General features: G+C 41.8%; 1 protein-coding gene across 1 annotated transcript; it reads right to left on the bottom strand.

Moving 5' to 3' along the window:
- Positions 1-26,945, bottom strand: LOC310927986 (phosphatase and actin regulator 1-like; the record flags this gene model as incomplete). The annotated part of the gene is made up of 11 exons (XM_083890446.1): positions 1-77; positions 1,346-1,490; positions 2,361-2,422; positions 4,213-4,268; positions 7,115-7,271; positions 8,437-8,636; positions 11,442-11,784; positions 12,402-12,605; positions 14,899-14,979; positions 22,112-22,276; positions 26,627-26,945. The coding sequence occupies 11 exons, from the start codon at positions 26,943-26,945 to the stop codon at positions 1-3; spliced, it is 1,809 nt and encodes a 602-aa protein (XP_083746572.1).
- Positions 26,946-27,888: the final 943 nt, after the last annotated feature.

The raw sequence follows: 27,888 nt of genomic DNA, 5'->3' as shown, positions 1-27,888 counted from the left end.
TTACCTGGTTAAATGGCGACTTGACTCGTGCACCTCCATCTCATTGCTTTTGAAATCGTTGAGTTCCTTCCGTATCGCTGCCTGCAGAGAGCACAAACAGGAAAGAAGATTGAGAGAAGACGAAAAAAAAAAAAAAAAAAAAAAAAAAAGGCTTAGTAGGCAAACTGCCGCCTCTAAGCCTCGGCCTCTGTCCTTTTAGTATGCTTCGTGCATCATTTATGCTCATCTCAATGCCCATAAATGATTCTGCTGAATTCTCTTCTCACTCCGGTATCGTCCTCTTGAGACATCCAAGAACTACAACACTATTCAGTCTGTTTCTGGTCTATGGAGGTGATCAGCCGGTGGGAAAAGTTAGGGAACGAGTTCCAGACGGACAGCGACTCCCAAGCCCGTGACTACTTCCTGTCCATTGAGCCGTAGCTCCAAAATACTGTCACAAATCCAAGCATGAAGATTTACAGTACAAATCACTGTAAACAAATAGCGGATTATGCACATGTTCAGCTCATCTTAAACAATGTTTGTTTTTTTTGCCCACAAATCATAATCATTGGCCATTTATGTACTGTAGATCTACACATTCAGACCTGGGACACTGCCCAGTGAATCATGGCCTCTGTAACACTGGCGCGGGGAAAGGCTGAACGCTTTGCCCAAAGCCACGATGACTGCAAAGAGATCCTCGTAGTGAGTCCTCCAAGAAATAAAAACTGGTGTTCTGTACTGTTTTAATTACCTGCACCCTCCCCCCTCTCTATAGATATCATGTGTAACATCAACACAGCCAAGAAAATGGCTCTTTTTACGCTGATCAGGAGAACGCGCAATATTCAAATCTGTGCTTAATGACATAAAGAGAAGGCCACAGTTTAGCGTTGCAGATGAAGGGTCCTCTGTAATTCTGTGCGATTACTCTCTTATGTAAGGAGGAGCTGTTGCGTAATAACCCCCCCCCCCTACAGAATCCCTTTGATGCGCGGAGGATCTCAGGTGTGAGGACCCCGACGTGTTCGGAGCTGTGCATCGACAAAAGCAAAAGGAGGCAGAAATATATCTGCTCTGCAACAAAATCAAGCAGTCATTAAAACTCAGAGCCAAGGACCGCTGGGCAGTGAGCAGCAGGACAGCTCCAGGGTGTTTACTCACTAACGGAAATAAAACCGCTGAAGTGGAACGGGTGGAACTTTGCCGGAACAAGAGAAGGGATACACGTCGACCGCATATCCCCGTGGTAAGGACTGCGTCAAATGAGGCAGTTTGGGGAGCATGATGATAAGTGTTTGAAGAAATTTGAAGGAACGGTCTTGGGAATATTAAAAAAAAAAAAAAAAAAAAAGACTACTGGCCTTATCAGCTGCTGTGAGTCGGGTCCAGGGTTTATCTGCCCGTCTGTCGTAATCCTGGGCATCTGACACCTCCACGTAGTCGCTGAATCGGATGAGGATTTTGGCCTGTCTCAGCTCCTCTACGGTCGGCCTCTGGCTCAGCTGTAACGAGAGCAAAACACAGATTAAGTCCCAATAAAAGAGCAACACAGTACCGTTTCTTGCATTTTCTCCCCCAAAAATAGTCTATTTAAAATGACATTACATGTATAAACAGTGTTCAGTCTTCTTTGTCTAGTGAGAGGAGAGAGTCCAATGGTTGAAAACCCGCAGCCATTTAGCAGTCGAAAAACAACCCATTGTCAGAAAACCGCCCGTCAAGACTGCACTTCACAGAACAGAGATCGTTTCACACCAACAAATATTTCACTACTTAAGTGTATTGATATTTTCTTACTCCCTCAGGTTGCACATTCTCAGGTTTTGTGTATTTGCCAAATCAATCTTTCCACTTCGCGAGGTCACTTTGCACTTGACAAAGAACTACGTTTCAGTGCATCACATCGAGTTCCTCTCCGTCTTGACTGAAGCGAGCAGCTGAAGGTGCCCGAGAACATTACTACATTTGCTAAGGTCATGCAAAATAATAATAATAATATCATAAAAACGATTTAGATAAATCAAAGAACAAACCAACAGCCAGACTAACAGACTTATGATCACATAATAAATGGTTTATTTTCCATGATGTAATTTATTCTGCTGAGATATTTTTTATTTTGAGCATGTCTGCAGGTGAGCGCAAAGTGTTATTCATTATCTGAAAGTGATGGGAACATGCTCAACACCTCCCAGTGGGGTCCGAGGACTTGGCAGATAACGTGCTGAAGGACCAAGGGCAACAAGGACACGCGTGTCCTCCTGGGGAGACCCCGAGACACAAGACTCCTCTCCACCGATGATTGTTTGTCGAACTCAGAATGCATTTCATGTTTTGTTTTTGGTTTTCTTTTGCACATATTTTCGACTCACCTTTCGCGATAGCCGTCGTTTTATCTCCCTCTTCTCCTCTATTTCCTCCAGTTCGTTGCGAGCTGCAGGAGAATGAAATGATTAGATTAGATCGACACTGCCAATACAGACGCAAACAATCAGTTGGACTGTTTACGAGATGTTCAGAAATGACTAAAAAAAGGGGACCAAACCCACCGTTTGCATATTGTGGCTCATTAGAATCTCACTAAAAAAACAGAATAGGTTTCCTCTCAAAGCTTTAAATACTTCCCATCACTGGCTGTTTAATACTATTAGCTATGGGTATCAGGGGAGAATGATTGTTTTGTTCCTTTTCAAGTTGTCCCACGGCTTTTTTTTTTTTTTGGTGCATGTTAATGATGAACAGATTTTTAAGATGCTGATCAAATTCATGCTGCGTCTCCCCTAAAATCCATCCATATGTTGCTGCGTATATATTCTGAGCCAGTTACAAAAATAAAACCTGCAAAAATCAGAACGAGGAGAGTTAACAAGGCTGGCACTGCGACACTGTTCCCGTTTTGCAGAAGCTTCAGCTGTCAATGCGCATTTGTGCTTGCGCTGAACACATAATGTGAGCATAGTACTACACACACACACACACACACAAACATGGGACTATGGCGTTTCAATAGAAAATAAAGGCCCTTTTGTTTAACCTTGGTACTGCATGTGTTTGAGTGACGGGAAGGACATGGCTCTCCGTCACTCAGGAATTCTCAGACTTTTGTGTATTGCTCCTGCACTGTGCCAATCACACAGGGGCTTTTGGGAGCTCAGGAAACGGCTATGAAATCAGTCTTTGATGTGGGAGCTGCAGAGTCCCGGGAAAGCGCGTGTGTTTGAGCTACGAACCCCGTCTCTCTGGACATGAGTCCTCTGAGAGTCCTGCTGCCTGCTTCATATGGAAAAAGCAGACCAAAGGGGGGAATAAAGAGAGATGTATAAATTGGGATGTGCTACATGACGCCTGTCTGCTCAAAAGGCTACTGTTCCACTTCAATGTCTATCACACAACATTTTTTGCAGCAATTTGAGATTTCAAATTAATTGTTTACTCAAGCACAGGCATGGTTCCCATCCAGACTAAAAACCAAAGTTCCACTGTCCTGCGTCATCAGTGGTGAGTGTTGCTCAAAAACAGTGGCAACATAGGGGATTAAAACCAGTTTCTGGGAGCTTTCCTTCTGCTCATTCGGAAAATTCCATTTTTCTAGCTTTTACTGACACAAATCAAGGTTTTCAGGTTCCGACCCAATCTATTTTTTAGCCAGTTCAAAACTTGCTTTCAGGAACTGGAACCATGCTGAATCTCAGACAGTGGAAAGTGCCATTAGAGATAATGCCAAATAGAGGTGGGGGGAAAAAAAATCGATTCACATAGGAATCGCAATTCTAATCAGCCAGGATTCTGATTCGATTCATAAACATCAAAAATCTAATATTATTTTTTATAAGTTTCTATTTTGAAAAACCACACACCAGTTTGTGTTATTTGTGTACAGTTTATTAGTGTAACTTCTGGGAGAAAAAGGCAGCTAGCCTAAGCTTTTGTTTATGCAAGTTGTTTTTTTGTACAGCAAGTAAGTTTGTATTTGTTTTGAATGAATAAATGTTAACTTTTGTCTTGTTTGCCTTTGTGTGATCACATTATCTTATACAAACGGTATTGTTTTGATGCCATAATTTGCCTTAACACACTATGCATTGTATCAATTTTTGAATCGAGAATCGTTTGAATCGAGAATCGATTTTGAATCGAATCGTGACCCTAAGAATCGGAATCTAATCGTGAGCCACCCAAAGATTCACATCCCTAATGCCAAATATATAAGTTTACCACACTCACGTTTGAGGATGTTCCTCTGTTCGAGCTCCTCTGCTGTGGGCCTTTGACTCAAGCGCCTGGTGAGAAACAAGCAGCAAGAAAACACTCAATCAACATATAGGAAAATGCTTGTCATTATTGTATAACTCAAGCTAAAAAAAAAAAAAAAAAGGAAACTTGTTCTTCCATGATACAGAAATGAGGAAAAACTACTCAATTCATTTCTTCCTTCCACTCATTTTGCTGAGTAATCACTCCTCAAAAAGTTGTTTTACTCATGAGCAAAGCACATTCTTTTCTGATAGCTGAAAGGTTTGCATCTTATTTAAGCTCTGCCCTGCACTTCCCACAGTGTCAGTCAGCCATAACCGGCCTCTCTCGTCTACGTGAACGATAACAAATTGGTGCAACAGAGAAAGTGGGGCCTGCAAGAGACAGAAATTGCCGAGGACTGGCGCTGAACGAGGCGAATGCAATTATGACATTTTCAAACGCAAACGGAAAGGTTATTATTCATGAGACATCAGAAGCACAGCCCGCGATCACACTTTTCCACCGTGCAACATCCGGAGAGAAAATCTGTTAGCGTCGCCTTCAATTCCCTCTCAAATCTGTGATTCTTATTCTCATTATCAGTGTCAGGGCTCTGCAGAAACAGGACCCTAATTAGACACTGGATCGATGATAGTCTCCATCTCGTTAGAGAAACTTTTTGGCCCGTAAGCGACTGTTGGCAGAGTCAGGTCTGCTCTGCTCTCAGCCAGGCTTGTCTCGTCTCATTTCTTGTGTCTCTCCCACCTGAGGGTTATCGTTCGGTCAAGTGGAGTTCTAACTGCATGGTCTGGGCAATATTACATCAATAAAAACACAGCCATTGGAGGGAAAGAGCTGAAGAAAAACATCCATTTGGAGTTCAGTTACTAAAAGCCTGGTTTATTTATAAGTAGTGTCCATCTTGTTGACTCTCTATTTGCCTGTTCTGGCCTAAAATGTTCGATGAGTACATTACACTGATGCTGATATAGCAAGAGAATCATTAACTCACCTCTGCAGATTTACAGGTTGAGGATATGAGTCTACGATAAGCTACCCATAATTTTATGGAGATATTTATTCACTCACACAAAATAGATTTTCCAAGCAAAAAAAGAGATTTGAGAAAAATAGGGTCGCAACTCCAATTGCACTTAATGGGCGGGGCCTACACTGTTGGATGATTCTATTGGTTGCTTTTGAACTGGCTCCTTGATTGAGCCAAAGAGGAAAAAAAAGAGCAATAGCTCCATATAGCTTAGCTGACAATCTCCTTATAGCAGGGGTCTCAAACTCAAATGACCTGGGGGCCAATGCACATCTATTGTGGTCAAGAGGGGGCCGGCCTAAAGAACAAAAAGTGGGAAAAAAACGACATTTATTTTAAATTACATAAATAATAGTGTGGACAAGTGTAATTAAAATTCGTACCAGGAGCCATTTCGACCACTGCCATTCGTGGCTCAGGCCATAACAAGCGCATTTATCTATGTAATAAATGTTGTATATGATACATTTAATAATGGGATAATAATGACCAAATGTCTTATTATTACTGTTATAAATAACATTGCTAGCAAACATGTATTATATCCTATCACCTCTCTGGCAGCTGTGCCTCAGCTACACACTGTATTTAAAAGACGGTGAGGTCGTGGGCCATGTTTTCATTATAACGTGACATTAAGTCGGGGGGCCGCATGTAATCGATTGGGGGGCCGCATGTGGCCCCCGGGCCGCCAGTTTGAGACCCCTGCCTCAGAGTATCCTCTATATTCCAAACTATTTCATTGAGAGACACAAACTAAATAATGCATGAATTCTTATTAAAAAGTTAGCAAAAATAAATAAATAAAGAGAAGAAAAATAAAAATCACAGCAACATTCTCAAGGGTGATTCTCAACTCAAACTCTTAGAAAATACAGCTCTCCGGGGTTTTCTCAGTGAATCAGGTCAACAGAGGAGAGTTAAAGTTAGTATGTCCTTAAATAACGTCACCATTTTCAATGTGAGCGGCCCGACACAAGCAGCATTACAGGACACAACGTCGGGGTGCCAAAAGAGCATGAAATTAGGAATTTCTAAATGGGGATGACACTGTGCAAAGGACACAGCGACAACACTTTTATTTTGGAAACGTGTCAATGAAGCACAGCAAGCACGCTGTACCCTTCTGGGTACTGGGTTCTAAACACAGTGGGGGTGGTGACGTTCAAAGAACACGTTCACAGAGCAGCGGAGTCGAATGAGGCTTGTAAATCCGACGGGGAAATGAAATTTATCATGTTGTTAGATCTGCCCATTTACTAGAATTCAAACATATGACACATGTATCCAAGTTTTTGTGATTTGTACACATTACACTAGCAGTGTGCGTGTGTTTAAAGTGTTGGTATGAAGTGTCTTGCGTGGTGCTGTTGTGTGGAGGAGTCGGGTGGATATAGTTTGGCACATGCATCACTGTGGTGATTCAGTGAGCGAGGGAGGAGAGCGGGAGAGAGTGCCAGAGAGAAGACGAGTGAAGGAAAAAGGAGAGGAGGGGGCAATGTATGCAATGTAGGTCAGCTCCGTTTTCAGAGCCTCATTCTAATGAGATAAAGCGTTTTTTTTTTCCTTATCGGATGTCGAGAAGGAAGAAAAAAACTGATGTGATGCAAGTGTTTCAGGAGGAAAAAATAAAGGCACGTTTGCATCAGCTCTGGACTGCGTCACAGCGTAATCAGCCAGGATATCGGTGCCATTGTTAGCCCAAATCAAGACAAAATGCTTAGTTAGGCCAAGAATCGTCAGTGCAGTTTCCCAGTAGAGGTTGTTAATCTGGCTGCTGCAACATTTATACTTGAGCCATAAATTGTGCTTATCTGTAAATGCATTTAAGTTTCGTCCCACCTTGTGAGTTTGGTGCCTATCTGCTGCCTGGACTCCAGCCTCTCCTCGTCCGTCTGCATGGGCAGGATGTTCTTTTCCTCCAGCTCTCTTTTGGACGGACGGTTACTCAGCTTAATGGCCAGAGAGTCTTTCCTCAGCACCTTCTGAGCCAGGGAGCCTAAACGTGCACAGAAAAAGGTCAAACATGAGCTGAAATGCTAAAATAAAGCACAGATCTGGGTGCAGATCTGCTTGATCCCCTGCAACTCATATCAAGATGTATAGGCTGTTTCAGTGTCAGTAGACTGTATAAGATAATAGTTTGTAAGGCCCACAAGAGGATTATATGCTTTGTTACAGCAGAAATAGAAAAAAATAAGATCAACTAAGAAGCAACAGTGAAAAGTATTAATGTGTAAACAGTCAATATAGAAAACTGGGGCAACATAAACATAAGGAAATATAAATAACATATACAACATACAGAAGATAAATGGCACTAAGCAGGATCACTTTATTTTGATTACTCAACATCGCTTAGTTCATTTTATCTTTATTTCCTGGTTTGGACAACGTTTTCCAAATGTATTTAGAAAAAAAAATGTTGTTAAACCAAGTTTACTTTAAAGGTGCATTATGTAATAAATCTAAAGCAACTGGCCATAAAATCCTCCTAATATGTCACAGAGACTCAGGAATAATGTTCATATAACAAACTGAACTCACCAACAACAGTGCAGCCAAAATATTTGCATTAAAAAAAATGTTTTTGCAGACTGCGAATCATGTAATGAAATCCTGTTTTGGCATGTGGCGCCACCTACCGCCGTCTACAAATCATTGCAGTCAGTAGAGTCTCAGCTGCTGAGCAACCACGGGTTGCCAGTTACGTCAGAATACGAAACCTAAAAGACCTAGGTGTTTTAAATTTGAATGTATTAACCGTTTTTGGCCCCATTCTTACATATGGCACCTACAACTCATCTTTCCAGCGCCACTTTAAGGTCACGCTTTAGCACGCCGGTCCGATTTCCCCTTACTCATGACCAGACACAACCTTTTAAAAGCACCAGCATGCGGCCACGTGAGGACGCGCCGTGTCGAAACGTCACAAACACAACCCCGACACAGCCGAGCAGATTTGGCGAGAGGCGGTGAAGCGAGTGTTTCCATGGGTGACTCTGGATACACTTGTGCAAACCTAATTTTGGCCGCGCTTTGAAGGTCAGAGTACATCTGCACTCCTGAGGAGCCTTCAGCTTTATCCAGCAGTGCAGTTAATGATGATTCACTGACAGATGTGTCAACAAATATTGTTCGCTACCGTCGCCGCTGCCACTCACTTGTGAACAGAGAGTCGTCGTCGTCCTCGTCGTCCTCGTCGTTGTCCTCTTCGTCGTCCTCGTCCTTGTACATGCTGGGCAGATCTTCGTAATCGGACTCGTTGGGCATGTTCTCCTTGTCGTCCTCGTAGTCAATTATTACGGACGGTGCTTCTCGCCTGTCCAGAGGAAGACACTGACCGAGGCCATGCAACGCAGAGCTGGTGGAGAAACGTAGGGACGTACTGTGTTGTTAGGAAAGGGGAAAAAGAAAGGATCTTTATCGTCATTACACAATGAAAACACAAGGTCACATGGGAGATGGGTTGACTGTGTACGCCGCTACAATGGACCGACCTGACTGAATAAGTCGAACATTCATACATTCATTGATTTATGTTTTTTGATGGTGGGAGTAAACTGGAGAGCCTGGAGGAAACCCACGCAGACACAGAGAGAGCATGCAAAGACCACACAGAAGGACCGGGAATCAAACCCAGCGTGAGTCAATGCTTATGGTATATGCTATACCATTTGAAAAATAAGAGGATGACAGTGAAGGGGGGAGAAAAACTCATCCAAGGCTGCATAGTTCCCTCACAGAGTCAAAACACTGCACTATCTGGCAAGGTTAATTATTGGGGAGGTTGGGTTGTTTTTCTTGTGCTGAACAAATCAATTGCACCAACAAAATCTAATAATTTCTTCCTTGGGCCAAAGACCTACGTCTCCAGGAAATATAATAAAACATCCTTCACTTTTTGAGTCAGTTATGCTGCTCAGAAACATCTATCTATCTATAAAGCAAGTTGCGTCTGTGTGTCTGTGACAGGCATATCTCGCTGACCGTTAGTCAGATCGCCCTAAGACTTTGGATGTGGGTTGAGCATGGCCCGATGGTGTGCATCCTTGATTTTCATTACATTTTTTTGGAGGAATTTTAATTTTCACCGATTTATCACTCTACACCAGGCAAGCAGCGGCTCATCAGCAGCAGCTGCGCTGTCTGGAGCGGGGAGGTGGGAGTGAAGAGGCTGTCCTCACGGTGGGTGAGGATATTTATATTGCATTAGTATGCTACTACTTTGCGGCTAACTTGGCAAACCCTTTTCCAAAGATAAGCTAGCAGGGCTACGATTGGCGTTAGCGTAGGGCTAATACAGTTCGACTTCCTAATACAAACACTGTGCAACCTCATTAGGCACAAGGCAAATGTTTTTTGTTTTAGCCTTTTTATAGTGGCCGACAGTCACAACATCTAGCTATGCTAACGCTAATCGAAAAATGAAAACATTTGCATTGTGCCTAATGAGGTTTGCACAGTGTTTGTATTGTTAGCCTTATGTTCCTATAGGAATACATACTTCCTTCGGGCACTGCACTAGTTTCCTAAAAACCTTCACAACAAGAAGAGAAGTGATTTAAAAACAATACGTAGCCTAGACAACGTTCGGATTTGAAGAAATTCTGTACATTCTTATGCAATACTTCGGATTACAACGGAGAAAAGAGTGACAGATTATATAACTTCATGATGTATTTATTTATTTTAATCTACTGGAAACAAACGTCACTTTCATTTGCACACATTTGATAGATTGATTAATCACTGACTAGTTAGAGCCTCTTATGATGAGACACTGTTACGTAACCACTTCGAGCTTTCAGGCTGATTGTGAGCCATGACGGGACCATTACTTCCTTATCCGTGCCCAAATGGCTCTGGTGCAAGAGAGATCCTAATGTAAGAGGTTACATAATGTCCAATCCGCTGCCCTGTCGTTTTTTTTTTTCGTCCCCTCCAAACAAGAAGCAGTGTGGCTCTTCTAAAGAGCAGCTGGTCATGTTCTGTCAGGCCAACCTGGACCGTGTGCCCGTGCCCACACGTACACACACATTTACTGCAAAATTAGGCCACGCTGCCCTGTGAGACAGTGGACTAATTTAGACCTGTACACCAGTGCTACATGGCAGGACATGACCTCAATAACACCGGGACAGATTTGAAGGTAGTGAAAATGTCGCCGCAAAAAAAATGAAGAGGCAATAAACACAACAAGATGATCTATGTTAATTATAATGTTCTTTCACTCAGTAATTACTCCGACTGGTGTTGTTTTGACAACGGCTTTAAATAAGAACGATTTTGTTTGAACAACTTGCCAAGGACAATCTTTTTTTTTTTTTTTTAATAAAGGAAATATGTTGTGAGCCGACAACCAAGGTCAGTCTTTTTCCTTTTTTTTTAAAGCTCTCTGATACAAGATATGTCAGTGTGATTCTTACAAAGGTCCAGTGAGTTTATTCTACTCATGAGTATAGCTTTATAAAATGAAAAACAACTGCTTTTTGAAGACTATGGTCCAAGTAATACTTTCCATGTACATTTCTGCATGGACCGTGCTTCTGCTGAGGGTTCCATTCCACTAGTGGGAATTTCTGCCCTTATTTGTATGTCCTCGTATTCTCTGAGCGCTTAGCTGTACATACGTGGGTACCAGCGGACCTCCTTGGATAATCTCAAGAAAGCGTCCATGGTTACCATCTAATTTTGTTGAACAAGAACACACCACCAACTGGACGCTCGTCGTGTAGGGTACACACATGAATTCAAACTGGAGGCGTGCTCACCAACGTCCATCTAGGATCCATACTGACCAGCACGGATGACAAATTTTACCTCACACAGATCTTAGTGGACACATGGATGTGGAAAGTATGACCCGGGTTTTAGAATAACCTTAAAGCAAGGGCCTTGCTTAACAGCAGTAGCCATCTTTGGCTGTCGTGTTTCCAAAAGAGCAGACGAGGGGAAGAGTAATGGGATTGTTTACATCTGTTATTAGTATACTAACTGTAACATAAGCCCGGTTTCCATCATGATACGATATGCTTTAGAACACACTCAGGTTTATTCCAGGCAACAAAGATACTGTGTGCAATGTAGAAAAACACAGAGAACCATAATCCCTCTGCGATACTGAAGTCACATTTATTATCACGACTGAGCACTGATCGCTACTAACCTTTCAAACCTCTGCATGGAGAGCGCCAGCGTTTTGTTCAATTCCTCAATGATGCGGCTGGGTGCATGCAAGCTGCCGTACTGGAGCTGGAGCGGGTGGCCGTGACTCTGGTGATGACCGGACAAACCGACGAGCTGGGAGGGCAGCAGGGTGCCGTGGAGGGACGACATCCCTTGGGGAGAGATACACCTTTGGAGAGCGCTGAGGGGGTTGGGCGATGGGGAAGGGGAGTTGGAGGAGTCCAGTCCCCCTGGAGGCACACAAATCATCACTTTCTTGGGAGGCAGAGGTGGGGAGTGTTTTCCTCCGGGCATACAGGGCAACTTCACTGGCTGGCAAGAATCTAAAGAGAAAGAAAAGTCAAGGATAACAGGAAGGAAAGAGAGATTACTGGATATAAAGCTGCTCAGCTCTGCACTCACTGATTTTTTTTACATGTGATGGTTTAGTTTTGACAAGTATACATCTATGATGCATGATTGTTGTGCACTATTATTGTTGCCTTTTTATATAAATGTATTTAGTAAATTATATTTCTACCCGTATTTAATAACATCCACTGCAATGTGCCGTTAGAGACAGATAAACAGAGCTTGTTTACAAATCGGACATGGCTCAGACATCGGTGCCGTGTGGTTAAAATTAGGCCAAGGTAACGCCACTTTCCTGCAGTGACAGATTGACAATGACAGAGAGAGCCCAGCTGACCTAAGCAGAGACGACTTTAATGAGACTAGCATAATCCTGTGCACATGTGCGGCGACGCAGGTGTGGTTTAAAGCTAAAGTAGTCATGGCTTGTCTATCAAAACAATACTGACAACCTGGGTTGTCAACAAGTCGAACTTAAAAAGCTGTGGAGATACAAGATACAAAACTTTTTATTATTGTCGTAATTTACAATAACAGTCAGAAAAAATTAGACTTATCCAAATAGAGAGCGTAATCTTAGACAACTGACCTGTGCTATGGTTTGGGATTCTAGAGAAAGGCTTTGGAGGGAGAGCAGGAGGCTGTTTATGGTACATCGGTGGTTTGGCGGGGGTATCCTGATGGTCACCTGGGAACGTGACTGATTTCTTGGTCGGCAGGACCATAGACGACTTCATAGAGTGCTCCTGAGCGTAGACTCCGCCGTCCATAGAGGAACGGAATTCAACAGTTGCTGAAACGGAGTAGAAACACAAGTGACACAAAGTCAGAGAGAGCTTTAGACAAATTAACTTGGTGGTATTAAGTTTTAAGAGACAATAGGAGCGGGGGCAGGATTCTACGCCGAGACTGTTTTAACAACTCGGGAGTCTTTTATCAGCAAACCCCAGACCAACAGAGGAAAGCAGTGAAGCGTTTTGTCATGCATTTTGCTTTTTAAATCTTTTACACTGCTTTTTGCATGGTCACATTTTATGGCAATTCACAATGCTGCTCATATTCTGACGAAACTGGCGCTTTTATATTGAGAGAGCTCTCATTGAGGGTTCCCATGTTTTATTTTAACTGAACAGTCTTTTGAACAAGAGTCTGGAATTTCTTTGCGAAGCAGGAGTCAATTTCTCTTCCATTAACACAAGATATTATAGTCAAGCGATGAAACATATTAGGCTTTGGCATTTTGAGTTAGGTTGCTTTGTTGGAAAACTCTCCACCATTTCATTATAAATGAAACCGGAGTGAGGGTTTGGCTGGTGTATGCCACACTCAGCCCAAGGTCATACTGTAGATATGTTGTCAAAGCAGATTAAAATCCAGCGACCAATCAGAAGAAAGGCTAGAAAATAGGTTTTTCCCTATGGTAAAAAATATTTTTTATCAATGTTTATTTCTTTGTGATTTATGCCGAAGTAGAAGTTTGTCAGGGCAAGGTCATGCTGTAAACACATGAGCAGACCATTGCTCATCTATCAAGCACTGCACACGTTTTAAAAAAAAATTTTTTTATAATGGAAAGTAGGTTGTCTCTAGGCAGAAGCGAGCACATCTGGCCTCATTAATATGTATTCTGAGAGGTGACACAGTTATTGTGTCGAAATTGCTATAAAAATCATTCTTCAAATCGTACAATTGGTCAATTCACTTGGCTGAAGAGCATCTGCACTTTAAGTGACAGTAAGCCTAACCTTAAGTGGCAGGTTTTTCTTTGAAAGTGTGGTTGTACGAGATACTGACAAATAGTATTCGTCGTGCAGGGACCTGTGACACAGGTCCTCGACCTTCCTAAAGACAGGGTCGCCAGCAGTGAAAAGGTGACACATCGACTCACCGAAAAAAAATCTGCCTGCTTAAGTCTAAAAACTAAGAATATGTGAACTTTCATGTCACTTTTAAAACATTCATTTTCTGACTGGAAACTGAAGGTTGAAAACTGCTCACTGTCCTGCACCAAGGTCCATAGAGAAAATTATACTTTGTTTCTTACTCCTCAGTACTTGGGAGACAGTACTTGCTGATCTACTGCTATAAAGTTTGTTAGAAGTTTGTGTTACTAAGGCAAATATGACGGACTTTAAACACTAAAATAAAAAAATAACACATTTGAGAGTACTGATAGAGGAAATGGTGGATCATGTAATGGCAAATTCAATTTCTTTGTCTCAGAGCTAGAGCCTTTCCTAACACAAGATACCAGGTCCTTTTGTGTATTCAAATTAAGATGTCTAGAGTCAACTTGCACCTAAATACAACATTCTGCAGGATACCTCTGGGGGGGGCTACCTGCAATAGACAAAGGGGTGTGAAAACACAGCCTGGAGGGGCAGACCCCTGCAACAGACAAAGGGATGTGAGAGGGGTGTTCTTTAGATATAAAAGTTTATCTCTCGCCATGATCTGGGTTTTTCTTCATCTTCGACCACTCGTGTGAAGTCTCTATTTCTTTCTTCAGCAGCAGCAGAGAGAATTTCCACAACAATCAATAACTCCTGTGTGCGCAAAAACTATGCTTAAAAAAAAAACCTGAACTAACCCTTTAAAAGGTGCACCCCATTCTTTAATCTTTGGATTCTGTGTGTGCAACATTCAAATGATATCTCTGCTTAATCTCTGTAAAATGTTACTTTTCTAGTCATGTGATGATTTAACAATGACCCAAAAGGCTTAAAATGTTCAAATAAAAATTCTCATTTACACTCCTCACACTTTGGCTAACTTCCTCAGCTTGGGCAAAAAGAAAAGAAAAAGAAAAAGCCCCCTGCTGTCAAGACGCTCCAGCTCCGAGTATGACTAAGTCAAGAAGATCAAAGCGTTTACGAAACGCTACAAAATATCTATAATGAAAGACTGAATCTCGACGTGACCCGTGCCAAATTCTGCAGAGTGCATCTCAGAAACAGGCGAAGTGATTAATGAGGAAATGAATAAAGAAAGATTTTGGCGCACCGCGTTCTGCTCTTCTTGCACTAATCGTTTTTTTCCGGCTTGGATAAATTCCATAAAATTCCATAAAGTTAAGATCGGCTCACCTTTTTCAAAGATCTCCTTCAGCACTCCTCTCTTGATCAGCTCGTCTCTGCTCTGTCGCATCGACATCTTCCTCTCTAATGCTGAGGGGGGGAAAAGGAAAAAAGATAACGAAGGGAAATTATTTTCAGAAAATATAAAAAGAAAAGCATATAAAATTCCTTCTTGGGGCTTTTTAAAGATTCACTGATAAAACTTAATCAAATGTATGCTTAATTTATTTATCCAAAAAAGGAATACATCTACATTATAACTAATGTTTTCGCTCTTGAGAGTATGTTTGCAATGTTTTATTGTGTTTTTCCAGACAAACTGTACAATTTCTTCTTCTGAAACAACACAGATATTACATTTTTGCTATTTGGATATTGGCTTGTCAGACTAAAACACTGCGTCTTGATTTAAAAAAAAAAGAGGTTAAAAGGGTAAAAGGAAATATTCCAGCTACACTTCTGTTCATGCATTATGCAGAAGAAGACGTGTCCCACAGCTACTGCTTGTATTGAGCTTCAAAAGTTGTGCCAATTAACATCTTTTATCAGTGCGCCGAACAAAAGTGGTTCCCATTCCATTTGAAAATCTACCCCTGCATAGAAACCAATTAAGAATGTGAAATGAGGTTCAGGAACAGCACTTGAGGACACTGTGCAGGATTGACCCTGCGTGTCCCTGGAGAGGTGTACTTTACATAATGACCCAATAGTCCTGTCCTTGCTTTGTCAGAGGGCAAGTTGTGTTCAACACCGACACAACCGCAGTGTAAAGCCGTGAAAACACAGACGGCTTGACCTCTCCCTTTCCTTGCCCTTAGTCACAACTCAGAAATGTGGACATTTCTGTGCTTCAGTCGTCCAAAATACCACAGCAGAACAAACAGTACGCTCCATTATGAGCACCTCCAGGACACCAGATGTTCAATATCACTCCAAACTTCAAACAATTTATTTTCCAAAACAAGACTTTATGACAACAGCTCCGAGCCAGGAATTATTTGAGGACATAGCCAAAACATCACCAATGTGTTAAAATAAACGTTAGTTCCACAGCAGCCCAATAGGAAATGGTAACTGAAGGTAGTGTGACATGAAAGGAAGCCGTGGTTTGATTCGATGTTTATTGGAATGCAAATTTTGGCCGATTCCTCCAAATGTGATTTCCCTCCCCCCCATCCAATGGCAGCACATTTAACATCAAGTGGACAGTAAGTGACCAGGAACCAATGCGAATGAGAGCCGACGCATCATTTAATCGTTTCCCTTAAGCACCTCGAGCATTAAGAGACGTTCAATCACAGAGCATTTAATTTCACTGAAATCTGAATATTGAGGGTTTTCTATTAATAAGATTGAGCAGTTCGGAAAAAAAACACACTAAAAATCTCACTTACTGTGTAGCTGAGGGGGTTGGTTCTCATAAAAATTCCATAACACACTTTATATCTGAGAATTATTGATGAACACAGAGTCCAGATTCCCGTCCATGTCGGTGTAAAGTTAGTAAGATGTTATTATTACTGTCATTAAAGATTAGATTCAGATATATATAAAAAACAAAAAAAAAAAGAAAGATATTTACAGATATTTTTGTGGGCTGACAAAGCTGCCACCTCCTAGACTTCAATGCTAGCGCCCCCTACTGCGATTATTTTTTTATGCTTATTTATTTTGCACAATAAAGATATGGTATATTCACAGCTGCTGTGTCATGATTATGAAAAATATCATGTTCACTTCACCACAGGAGAGCGTAAATGACCTCAGCAGTTCAAAAGGAAAGATGTACAGTATACATCGGCATGTTGGATATCGGCAAAAGGTCTGATATCGTGTATCCCTATATATTTTTATTCAAAACAAGAAATCTTGCCTCAGTGGCGTGCATCACTGAGAAGGCAGAGTCTGCACAGATGTAAATCCACCCTGGACTTTCTTCTCTCCCCTGCATTTCCTGTCACTCTCACCCGTTATCAAATATACATGTTTTATCTAATAAAGTAAAAATGATGATTGTTGAATATGGGAGGGGGGGGGGAGACCAATCTCTCCATGAGACATCAGCATTTAAGAGGGGGGAAACCCACGGCTACAGGTCAACATTCAACTGACGGTGCTGTAATGTGCTCACGGATTAAGCCGACGTTTCACCCAAAATGAAAAGTAATTACTCAAAGCTTTATGACATAACCGTCACAGGGTGTCCACGGTTACACAATAGAATGAACTTAGAAGCCTTTATGAAAACATGTCTTCAGATTTTACATATTTTGAGTGCTTCAAGCTAAAGAAGAAATTGGTTAACCTGTCATGAAAAAGGTAGGAAAAAGTCCCGTGATGGACATTTTTTGAGTGTGAGGCTGACTGACTGGATCGTCAGAGAAGTAAATTAGCAGCTGTCAGTTTGCACCAAGTCATATCAGAGTATGAAAAATCAGACGCTGTCCTGTAAGTCACCCTCAGTATCATCAAAGTGGGATTTTGCACGGCCTGTGTTCGGGGCTGCCGTCACGGGCCCCGCGTGTCATCACAGCCCAACACTCCAGCCACACAATCTGTGCCAAGATCAGAAGATTAGACTCTCGCCGGGGAATATTAGCTGAGAGCATATTAAATTAAACTGGCATATCTAAAATACAGTCTGTATTGATCTGAGAACACTGCACTTAGTTTTTTTTTTTTTTTTGGTTGTGTGTTATTTTTTAAGGGGGGAAATATATTCCACTGTGAAGTGACCCACATATTCAGAACACATCCTACCAACCCTGAGGCTCAGTAGCTCAAAGTGGGAGCTTTAACTGAGGCCGTTTCGACACACTCTTCCTGCATCGAAAAACTTTCCATGGGAGAAGCTCGAGCTTTAAGATTATCACAACAGAATAATGGCTCAACTTTGACACATAATTGTGAATGCAGTGGGGTCCATAATACGACATTCGCATTCTTCTCCGTGCAATAACTGAAACATGTACGGAATCTGCAATCTCTCAATAAAGATTTCGCGAAACGCGCTGCAAGAATAGAGCATTTAAACGACCGCTGACTGCGACAAATTCAATAAATAAAGATGAAGATAACACCTCACCACGACATGCTTGTTCCTTTGAAGAATCTCTGCCTGGTGTGATCTCTTCCCGACACCGAGGCATGCTATGATAATGCACCCGGGTTGATAGGAGAGCATGAAAAGACGTCAAATTGTCAGCTACTCTTCCTCTATCCTGAGGTGAGGAGTACTGTCCCCCACCCCCCAGAGCTGGCCCCTCATCTGCTTAATATCACACAACACATTCATAATCCTCCTCGACTGTGCTCACTGTCCAATTATCTGGAACAACATCTGTGTAGCCAGTGGCTGGTCTGCTCCCCGCTGACACAGGGAAACATACTGTACACTACTCACAAAAGGTTAGCCCTTGGCTTTTGGATTCAGTTTCAGAATGCACCTAAAATGCACTATAACCCTTTACAGGTGATTTTATGTTAACCTTCTCTAAACTGTTGAATGCACATGTCCAGTTGTTCAATGTTTCAGGACTTATTGAATAACATGCTGTTCTTTAACAAGGTGATTAATCGCAAAAATCACTACAACTGCCTGATGTAGTGGTTCAATGACAATTTGTATTCAAACAGTCGTCTTCATCATGATGTTCAAATTTTGACATCATTCAAGACAACACTTTAAAATCGATCAAGTTATTGAGACAATGAGATTGTGCATTGAGCTCTCGTTTGACATAAAGAAATTGCCATTGCAACCTTCTACTTAAATGCCCTGCTTTCATGGTAGAATATCACTGCAGCATGAACTTTTCATAGGGATATTCTTGTTTGATTGTTGTAGATTTTACAAGTATATGTTTGCTTTAAAATAAAATGTCTATGGTTTCCGTAACCTTACAGAAACGTATATAATTTAATGCATACGCGTTTCAAGCCCTGCTTTACCGAGGCCACCGCGTTCCTACAGCAGCCAGAGCACGCGTTTTTTTTACACTTTGAAGTGAAAGCTCACGACTCAAACGACAAAGAACAACGTACTTTCTAGCATTTCAAAGACCACCATCATAGTTCCCCGATACACCTGCAAAAGGAAGGGCTAAGTAGAGGAGTCGCCCTTTTGTTCCAATCTGCCATTAGATCATTCTTACACACTGGACCTTTAAGTATTGGTCATACTGCATGTTGCAGCAGAATTTTTTTTACATACCTTATAAACAGTGTGCGAAATACTCATTAATAATGTGTATGTTTTTATATATATATGGAAAAAGTTTATATATATATATACACACTATATACATACACATATAGTATATATACATATAACCGTACGCTTACATCCCCCAGAAGATGTCACCCAAATGTGTCCTCAAGTTGCTCACAGTCACAGAGACAAACACAGCCAAAAACATAACCTGCTTGGTGAAGGTAATTAAATGAGGGCACTTGCACAGCATAATGTGCAGTGTTCCATTACCCCAAAAAAAACACACACAAAAAAAACAAAACACGGATCAATAGTGGAACAACAGGTCAACCAAGATCAATACTGTTCCCTGGATGAGATAAACTGAATTTTCATCACAATTAAAGGCTGGTTGGAAAAGTACTGGTGGTTATGTAAAGATGTCCACTGTGCTATCTGTGCTCTGATAAGCAGCATAGATATAGAGAATTACTTTTCTGAGTATAGAAAATGTAATCGAGCATCAAGAGTCGTAGTATCTCTGCTCCACAGATGTCTACGGATAACATTAGATTCTTGGTTAGTGCTGTTCAAGCCAGATTAAGGAAGAGATTACCTGATACCGAGTCGGACAACTTGATGGTATCAGCGTGTTCTTTTGCAAGCATTCTGGATATAAATATTTCACCCTAATATTATGAAATATAGATAAGCGCCGCTTTTCTATCTCTACAAAAGTGCTGTGACGTTTAAGTTGAAAAAAATCCCTAAGCTACTTCCTGTCATTTGAATTCACTCCACTGAATTTGACTGCGTTCAAATACAAGCGCAGGGCCCCATTTCGCTTATTTGAGTCTTCAAAGAAATAGGGTGCATAGTATTTCATCCTGAAATTGATGTGACAGTACGGGCATAGTTGTTGTGGTGCTGGTGCCGTGACTGAAGAGCCATCCCAGAGTGTCTGAGCTGCTTTCACGACTGCAACTGGGCCACAAGTAGAACAGTAGAGATGACCTCACAATGGGATCACATGTGGCATGAATCCCGGACGCTCATTGTACAGTATTTCAGTGACACATGCTGTATTAAAGGGGACATATTATGCAAAATCAACTTTTTAATAATTTTAATCCTTGTATTTGTGACTCTGGAGGTCCTATCAGTCGCCAAAGTGTGAAAAAAGATGACTCACTCACGTTTTTTATGTACTCCTTAGTCTAAGTAAAGGAGATAAAATGTTGTCTTAAAAGACGCAAGAGTGCTGGCGAGGGCAACGGTATCCGAAAACTGGAAATCCGCAAAGTCCGTGAAAAGTTCTATTCTTGGCTCCACAGTGCAGCACAGAGTTCTACACAAACTTCCAGCCTCAGAGGATTTATCTGTCCAGTGGACGCATGTTATATATGACGGCAATGTGCCTGCTAGAGCCTGCAAATTATCACTTTTCCAAATGCTAACTGCTGTTAGCTCCCAGTAGCCTCTGTGGCTGATGTCATTTCCTGTCTCTTAAGTTTCGTTATACTTTTTTTTTTTAAGGTTGACCTTTTAAGGTGGACCTAAAGAGGTACTACTACACAGAGCGTTCTGAACAGGGCTGTTTTGGCAGGGTGATTGAACTGCTGTGGTGCTTCATCCTTATGGTATTTTGACCAAAGCATGTCACAGACATGTTCATTAAGACACCAGGGAACTAGGTTAACTTGAAATAGGGTATAATATGTCCCCTTTAATACCTGAAAAAGCATTACTCAAAGCAAAGCATTGAACTGTACCAAAAGAAGTAGCAGAAAGTGTAAACTCGCTTTAACTTGTTTCTTCTCAAATTAATTTGTCTCGTCTTTCTCGTCCTTTGATGTTGTGAAGCCCTTTGTAATGTAAATATGAAAAATGTGATCTATATATACAGCTTATAGTTATTTATTGTCATACAAAATGAAATGCATTGCCAGCTCCAGCGTTTTCCAGTGACGTAATCAGATCCAAACTCTCGCTGCCATCAAAACGGATTGAACAGAACAATGGCGGCTCGCGAATTATTCGGAGACAGTGGCATTATGCGTATAAAACAAGTGGATAACAAAGGCAATGAGGAGAGCTTTTTTACACACGGCACCACTGTGCATTGACTCCATTGTAAGAGAAAAAAAAGGCCCTTTGTTGCCGAGTACTTGGCTATTGTCTCTGACTTCAGCAGGACAGATGCCGTTATCACAGGGCGTACAATCAACAGACAACATCCACGCAACGTTTTTGATCGAATATACACATACTAGAAAACCAACTTTTGTGCAACGTTCTGGGAAGCTGCTGCACCAGTACCAGTGGACCATGTAGGGTAAAGCTAAACAAAAGGGGAGGCAATGGTCAAATAATATCAACCAGGCAGTCAAATGCATATTTTGTGCTGTACAAGAGGACACATTATTCCCAGTGCTCGCAGAACACACCGACAAGATCATCTCAAGCCACTGCAAACACGATCAGATCAGACAGAGAATGATTCAGTCAGCAGATTCACACCGGGAACTCTTGCTCATTAAATAACATTGTTAAATAAGAACGTCCTGTCCTGTTCAAACCACATTCAGGCGTCTGTGCAACGGCTCGTCCACTACAGAAGCAGCCGGACTAAATGCCTCCTCCTCCTCCTCCTCCTGTCCATCAGGCCAACGGCAGAATCCAAGGCAAATAAATAGATAAAGCCACTTCTGAAGAGAGCATGTCCTTCACGCGCCCCTGACACCCGGCTGCTGGATCAAAAGGAACTCTAAAGTGAACTCAACACAGAAAACTCAAACTCTGCACTTTCCCTGAATCAATTTGCTGCATGTTCAATCACCCTGGAGGCTAAAGCTTAATATATTTATTTCACTTTTGACCAAAGGATATCCACAGACTTTCTTTTCAGGGTTTATACTGTGCTCGTGGCTGTTTGTTATGCACACGGCACCTGCGTGCGCTCCCCCCAGTGTTTGCATTAACATAAAATCAAAATAATAATAATAATAATAATAATAATAAGCTACGTACCAGCAGAGGTCTGCTTGAACTTCTCACTCTTCTTCTTCCTCCACTTCCACGGCTTCAGCAGACGTCCCAAAGTGGCAAACTTGCTCCGATTACGGATGGGCGGAGTGTGAGTGCCGGAGAGCAACGACTCGGAACGCATGGCGGCCAGCCTCTCTATTTCCTCAGCTGTATGGGGAAGAAAATAGTCACATTTAAGTGAGGGTCCAAATGTGGTGTCACAGGAGAAGGGAGGCAGTTAATGCATCACAGACTTTTGCTTACGGAGATCCGAGCAAAAAGAATCGGTGCCAGTTGGCCTCCGGTATTCCCTCGAAACTGCACGAGGTTGTGAGGTGATAAACAAACCCTCAATATCCGAGTACTGTTTGAGGCTCCATCACACTGAGTGGTTGACTTGAGCGTGCCAAAACACACTAAACAAACTGATAAGCGCCTCATTAAGAGGGAATCTATCCACTCCTCATCAAATATTCACAAAGCCCCAACCTTTTAGACTTTCAATTACTATTGGAGCACGAAAGCAAAACCGAAGTTTGCTCTGATAAACAGTCACTGTGAATTCTTATGTTTGACACACCATTCCTGACACACACAAAAAATCTAAGACGTCAGCTGCAGGCTGATCGTAAAGTGTATCAAAAAGACATCTGAACAGTTTTTTAAACAGCGTTAAAAAGAATGTTAGTTGGCTGATGGTGGCGTTTAAGGGCAGTTTGCATCCATAATGTTGCATTACTGCCTTTCTTGTGGATTTAATCATCCAATACTTCATAAATCCTCTTCTGTTGTTTCTGGTACTTGGTGTTTTTTCCTTCCATTTTTCCTCATTCCCTATTTTCCGCTCTTCTCTCAGTGTCTGTCTTTTTTAGATGTCCCTTGCTCACATTAAACAGACAACCAGGTCTAAAAATGTTCAATGAATTTATAACAAGAAACCAGTGTTTAAGATTTGTGATTGCATGAAATCTACTCTACTTTTTTTTTGGTTGTTTGTTTTTTTAGACAGACACTGGTTTGCTTTCATTTCCCATTAGGCATGAAAATCTAATTATCCCCGACAGGATATGAGTTACCTTGTCCGCTTTGATTGCTGTGTGGCAAACATGCAGACATTTCCAGTTGTTCCTTACATACAAACTGAGCGAGTAATGATTAAAGGTGTATTATGTAATAAATCTGGCCGTAAAATCCTCCTAATATGTCACAGAGACTCAGGAATAATGTTCATATAACAAACTGAACTCACCAACAACAACATTACAGCCAAAATATTTGCATTAAAAAATATTTTGCAGACTGCAAATCATGTTTATGTTTTGAAATCATGTTTTGGCATGTGGCGCCACCTACCGCCGTCGACCAATCATTGCAGTCAGTGGAGTATTTTGAATTTGCATGTAGTAACCGTTTTTGGCCACATTCTTACATATGGCACCTTTAATATAAGACATTTGACAACCACTGTTCCAGAGGATAGAGAACAGATTATAGATCTAATCAAAAGTGATTTGTCACATTAGAATACAATCTTAAAAACAGATATGATTCTACCCGTACAAAACATTAGACATAAAAAAAACTATAACAAACCTATGGTGCTCCAGTATGTAAGAAGTGACCTCTATCATAGCATGTTTTGTCAACATATTGCATTCGCTCATCACACTCTCAGTAGCTTGTTTCTAAATAATGATGTCATATTAGATACTGTATCACTGTATTACACGCCAGTCACTTCCTCTGGGCCTCTCAGGACAGCGTGATAAATCATGTGACTGTGATGCAGGGGAAATCGCTCCCATAGACCATTTACTTGGACGCTCCGGTGCCTCAGAGTCAGAGCCAGTCATCTTTGCATTCCTGCCACCACCCACGCTATAAATACCTCTGAAGTCACAGCTGAACGAATACAGAAATGAGTTTATTTGCTGAAGACAGCAGGACAAGGGATCGCCAATACTTTAGTACTTTAGGAATGTCAATGGGGAGGAAAAATGCTTAACTGAACATCGTTTTAACCACATCAAACACTTCATAGAGGCTGGAAATCATCAACACATGGGATGTGGATGGAATAAACAAATGACTGGATATTCTTAAGTAACTAAGTGACTGTAGAAATGGGGAATAAAGGGTGAGAATCATTTTTGGAAAAATCTCGATGGAGCTCAATCAATAAAGCAAAATGTGGAAAATTCTCTTTCATGTGTCAACACAGAGTGAACTGAAATGTAGTAAGACATCATACCATTTTGAAATAGTTTCAAAGATTTTTTTTTTCTATTTACAGCTTGAACTGATAATACATCACATCCATAATTTCCCAGCTTTAATTACACATTTTGCCTTACAACATTCAAGTTGAAAAATTCTAAATGTCTGAAAATGTATTTTAAAAAATGTAAAACTAGAATAGCAGGCTGGAAAAGTGATCAGTCCCTTCAGAATAACCCCTTACAAACATTCTCAGGTATAACCAATCACCTTCCAGATGACACAACAAGTAAATTGGCCTCCACCTGGCATCAATTGTGGTGGCTTTGGTTACTTCAGAATAAAATCAGCTGTTCCTTGAGGGTTCCACTCCTAGCAGTGCATGGCAACACAAAGAAGTCACCATTGTTGGTTAGGAGAAGGATATAAAAAGACTTCAAAGGCTTTAACTATCCCTCCGAGTACCGTTCAGGGTATTGTCAAGAAGTGGAAGGCTTATGGCACCACCCAGACCTCGCCCTAGATCAGGCTGCCCCTCCAAACTGGATGAAGCCAGGAAAAGATTGATCAGAGAAGCTACCAAGAGGCTCATGGCGACCTTGAAGGAGTTAGAAGTCTTAATGGCAGAGGTTGGTCGATCTGTGCATGTGAAAGAAGCCTCTTCTGAAAAAAATGTCACACTGTGTCTCATATTGAACATATTGAAGATTCTGATGCCATGCGGCAAAAGGTTATATGGTCAGGTGAGGCTGTTTGGGCTGAACTCCAAGCACCATGTTGGGCAGAAACCAAACACAGCACACCACCCAAAACACACCATACCTACAGTGAAGCATGGTGGTGGCAGCATTCTGTTGTGGGGTTGTTTCTCTCCAGCAGGGACTGGGCAATTGGTCAGGATTAAAGGGGAAATGGATGCTGCCAAGTACACCCAAATTCTTGGGAGGAAAACGTGCAGCCCTCTGTTAGACACATGAAAATGGGCAGGTCCACACACTGCAAGAAAAACAATGCAAGTGGCTAAAGGACAGGAAGTCCTAGAGTGGCCTAGTCAGAGCCCTGACCTAAATCCTATAGAACATCTATGGGTGGACTTGAAGAGTGCGGTCCATCGCCGCTCACCACAGAATTTTACTGAACTGAAACAGTTCTGCAAGGAAGAATGGGGAAGTATTCCCCAATCTAGGAGGTGCAAAGCTGGTGGAGACATATCCACACCGACTGATGGCTGTAATTAGAGCAAAAGGTGCCTGCACAAAGTATTACATCTGGGGACTGATCACTTTTCCAACCGTGCCATTGTAGTTTTCTCATATTTTTCTGAATTTTAGAAGAAAAAAAATTCACTTGAATCTTGTAAGGCTAACATTATGGATTGTATGTATTAGTCCAGGCAGTAAACTATTACAAAAGGGTATGATGACATTCTATTGGCATTTTACCCTTTATTCTTCATTATTTACTTGAATACAAACAGCTGATGGTACTACTTTAAAACAAAAACCGAAGAAATTAAATCTGATTGACATTGTAAAGACAAAAAAGGGGGTGTGTCTTTCAAAAAGCAATGCATTCAGTCAAAGTGGATATTGGTGCAATGTTCCCTGTATCGACTGAACGATTTCCAGTCATCAAATCATAGAAACTGCAATTTGAAGTAACTCACTGGAATTTTGTCAAAAAAAGGTATAAAGTCAATCTTCCAAGTATCAAATCAGACAAACTAAAGCCTTCCTTCTGTACTCTATCACACACAGCCTCCATTCTTCACTGTACACTGCAACACAAGCAACTGATGGGTCTGCTTTTAATTAAAAACACTTGTTTGTACACCAAGATGGCTGAGTGGTGATGTAATGACACTCAAGTGGAAATGGCTTAGTGCAAACAGCCCTGCAGACTCCCATGCCTTTTTAATGACATCCATAGGCGAAATAGTTGGGGGATTGGGAACAAAGACGCATTCCTTCCATCAACATGCTTTTGTGATGAAAATATAACCAACAAGAAGCAGCAGCAGCAGCAGCAGCTCAAGTCTGAGTACAACCATATGGGTAAGTTGTTATTCAGGTTACTACCTCAGCCCACAGAGACATATCGACCCTCTGAGCTGCAGGACATTATGACACAAGCAGACGCACTCGGGGATGGAGCGCATGATCCACTGGCCAAACGCGCAGAGCAGCACAGAGGCATGGCCATGATGAGCACTCCATGGTGCATGATGGCTGTGCCGCAAGGCGACTTTATGGGCGAAACCACAAACACACACGCCACATAGTGTCGAGTAGAAATACTCACCGTCCTGCGTGTCGTTCCCGCGGCTGCAATTGCTGCAAATGTGCTTTATCTCTTTCCCGATGTGACAGTGGATGGAAAAGGGCATGTTGTGGTGGTGGTGGTGGTGTTGTTGTTGCTGCTGCTGCTGCTGGTGCTGGTGCGGATACTGGCCGTGGCCTTTCTTGCTGCTCAGGGACATGATTTTGACCAGGCTGAACGCCTTTTTCCGAGGTTTCTCCACCGCCACGGGCACGCTTTCTCGGCAGCCCGTGGAAAACCAAGTGCCGTGCATGATGGTGGGCGCAGGATCCACCGTCGGGTAATTGGCCGTCTTGAACATTTTTCTTTTTTTTTTTTTTGTGGCGAGGACGCGGGCAAAACGAAGCGGTGCCTCCGCGCGCGCGGTGTGTAGGTTGGAATTAAAGGGCCATCAGTTGAATCCTATACCTGTCCACTGCGCACACACACACACACACACACAGTGTCCACGACCACTGAGCCAGAATCTGTCGTTCTATACTCCCACACCTTTACCTGAGATCCCAATATGAAGCCTGCAGGCTGCAGCTACAGCCACCTCTGCTGCTGCTGCTGCTGCTGCTGAATCCAAGAGAGCTAATAATAAAACGGAGGGTGAGTAGTGAATGGCAGTGGATGCCTCTCCCTCCCTGAGCTGCACACACTGCAGTCGGTTGAAGCTAATCCGCGATTAGTGGAGCTGAGCAGTGAGTGTCTGTGATTGGCTGCACAGTGTGCTCTTCTAATAGGCCACTGTGGAGGTAGAGAAAGTTGCTCTTTCATATTGTTATCACTTTAAATTAATATTCTTCTTTTTTCTTTTTTTACAGAGTACAGTACTTAAAGAGTGTTTTAAAAGATGAATAGATTATTTAAATTAATTTAAAGAAGGAATAAGGAATGCAGCAATGACAATAAATGCACCTTACAATGGAATTATGCAACCTGATATGATGAAATAACTGATCGTTGTGGTCTAGAGCTAATGTAAAGAAGAGCGGATCAAAACAGGAGCCCTGTGGAACCTCAAAGCTTATAACAGTTAACAATAGTAACAAAAAATTACTACATTTTAGCCTAAAACAAAGTCAGTGGTAGTTTTTAGGGGATTGTGTCTACTTTCAAGGTGTACTACATCCTTTATTAAATCTGTAGTGTGTGACCTTTGAGTAAAATGAATGCCTGTTACTTCAAACTATTGTCACATCTGTGAGAAGGTCTGAGACAGTGGGCTGTTAGGGCTAACCCTAACCCTAACCCTAACC

The sequence above is a fragment of the Microchirus variegatus genome, assembly GCF_963457635.1.
Source record: "Microchirus variegatus genome assembly, chromosome: 5".
NCBI classification, from domain to species: domain Eukaryota; kingdom Metazoa; phylum Chordata; class Actinopteri; order Pleuronectiformes; family Soleidae; genus Microchirus; species Microchirus variegatus.
Note: the sequence above shows the minus strand (reverse complement) of the source record. Positions and strands in the feature narration are given on the sequence as shown.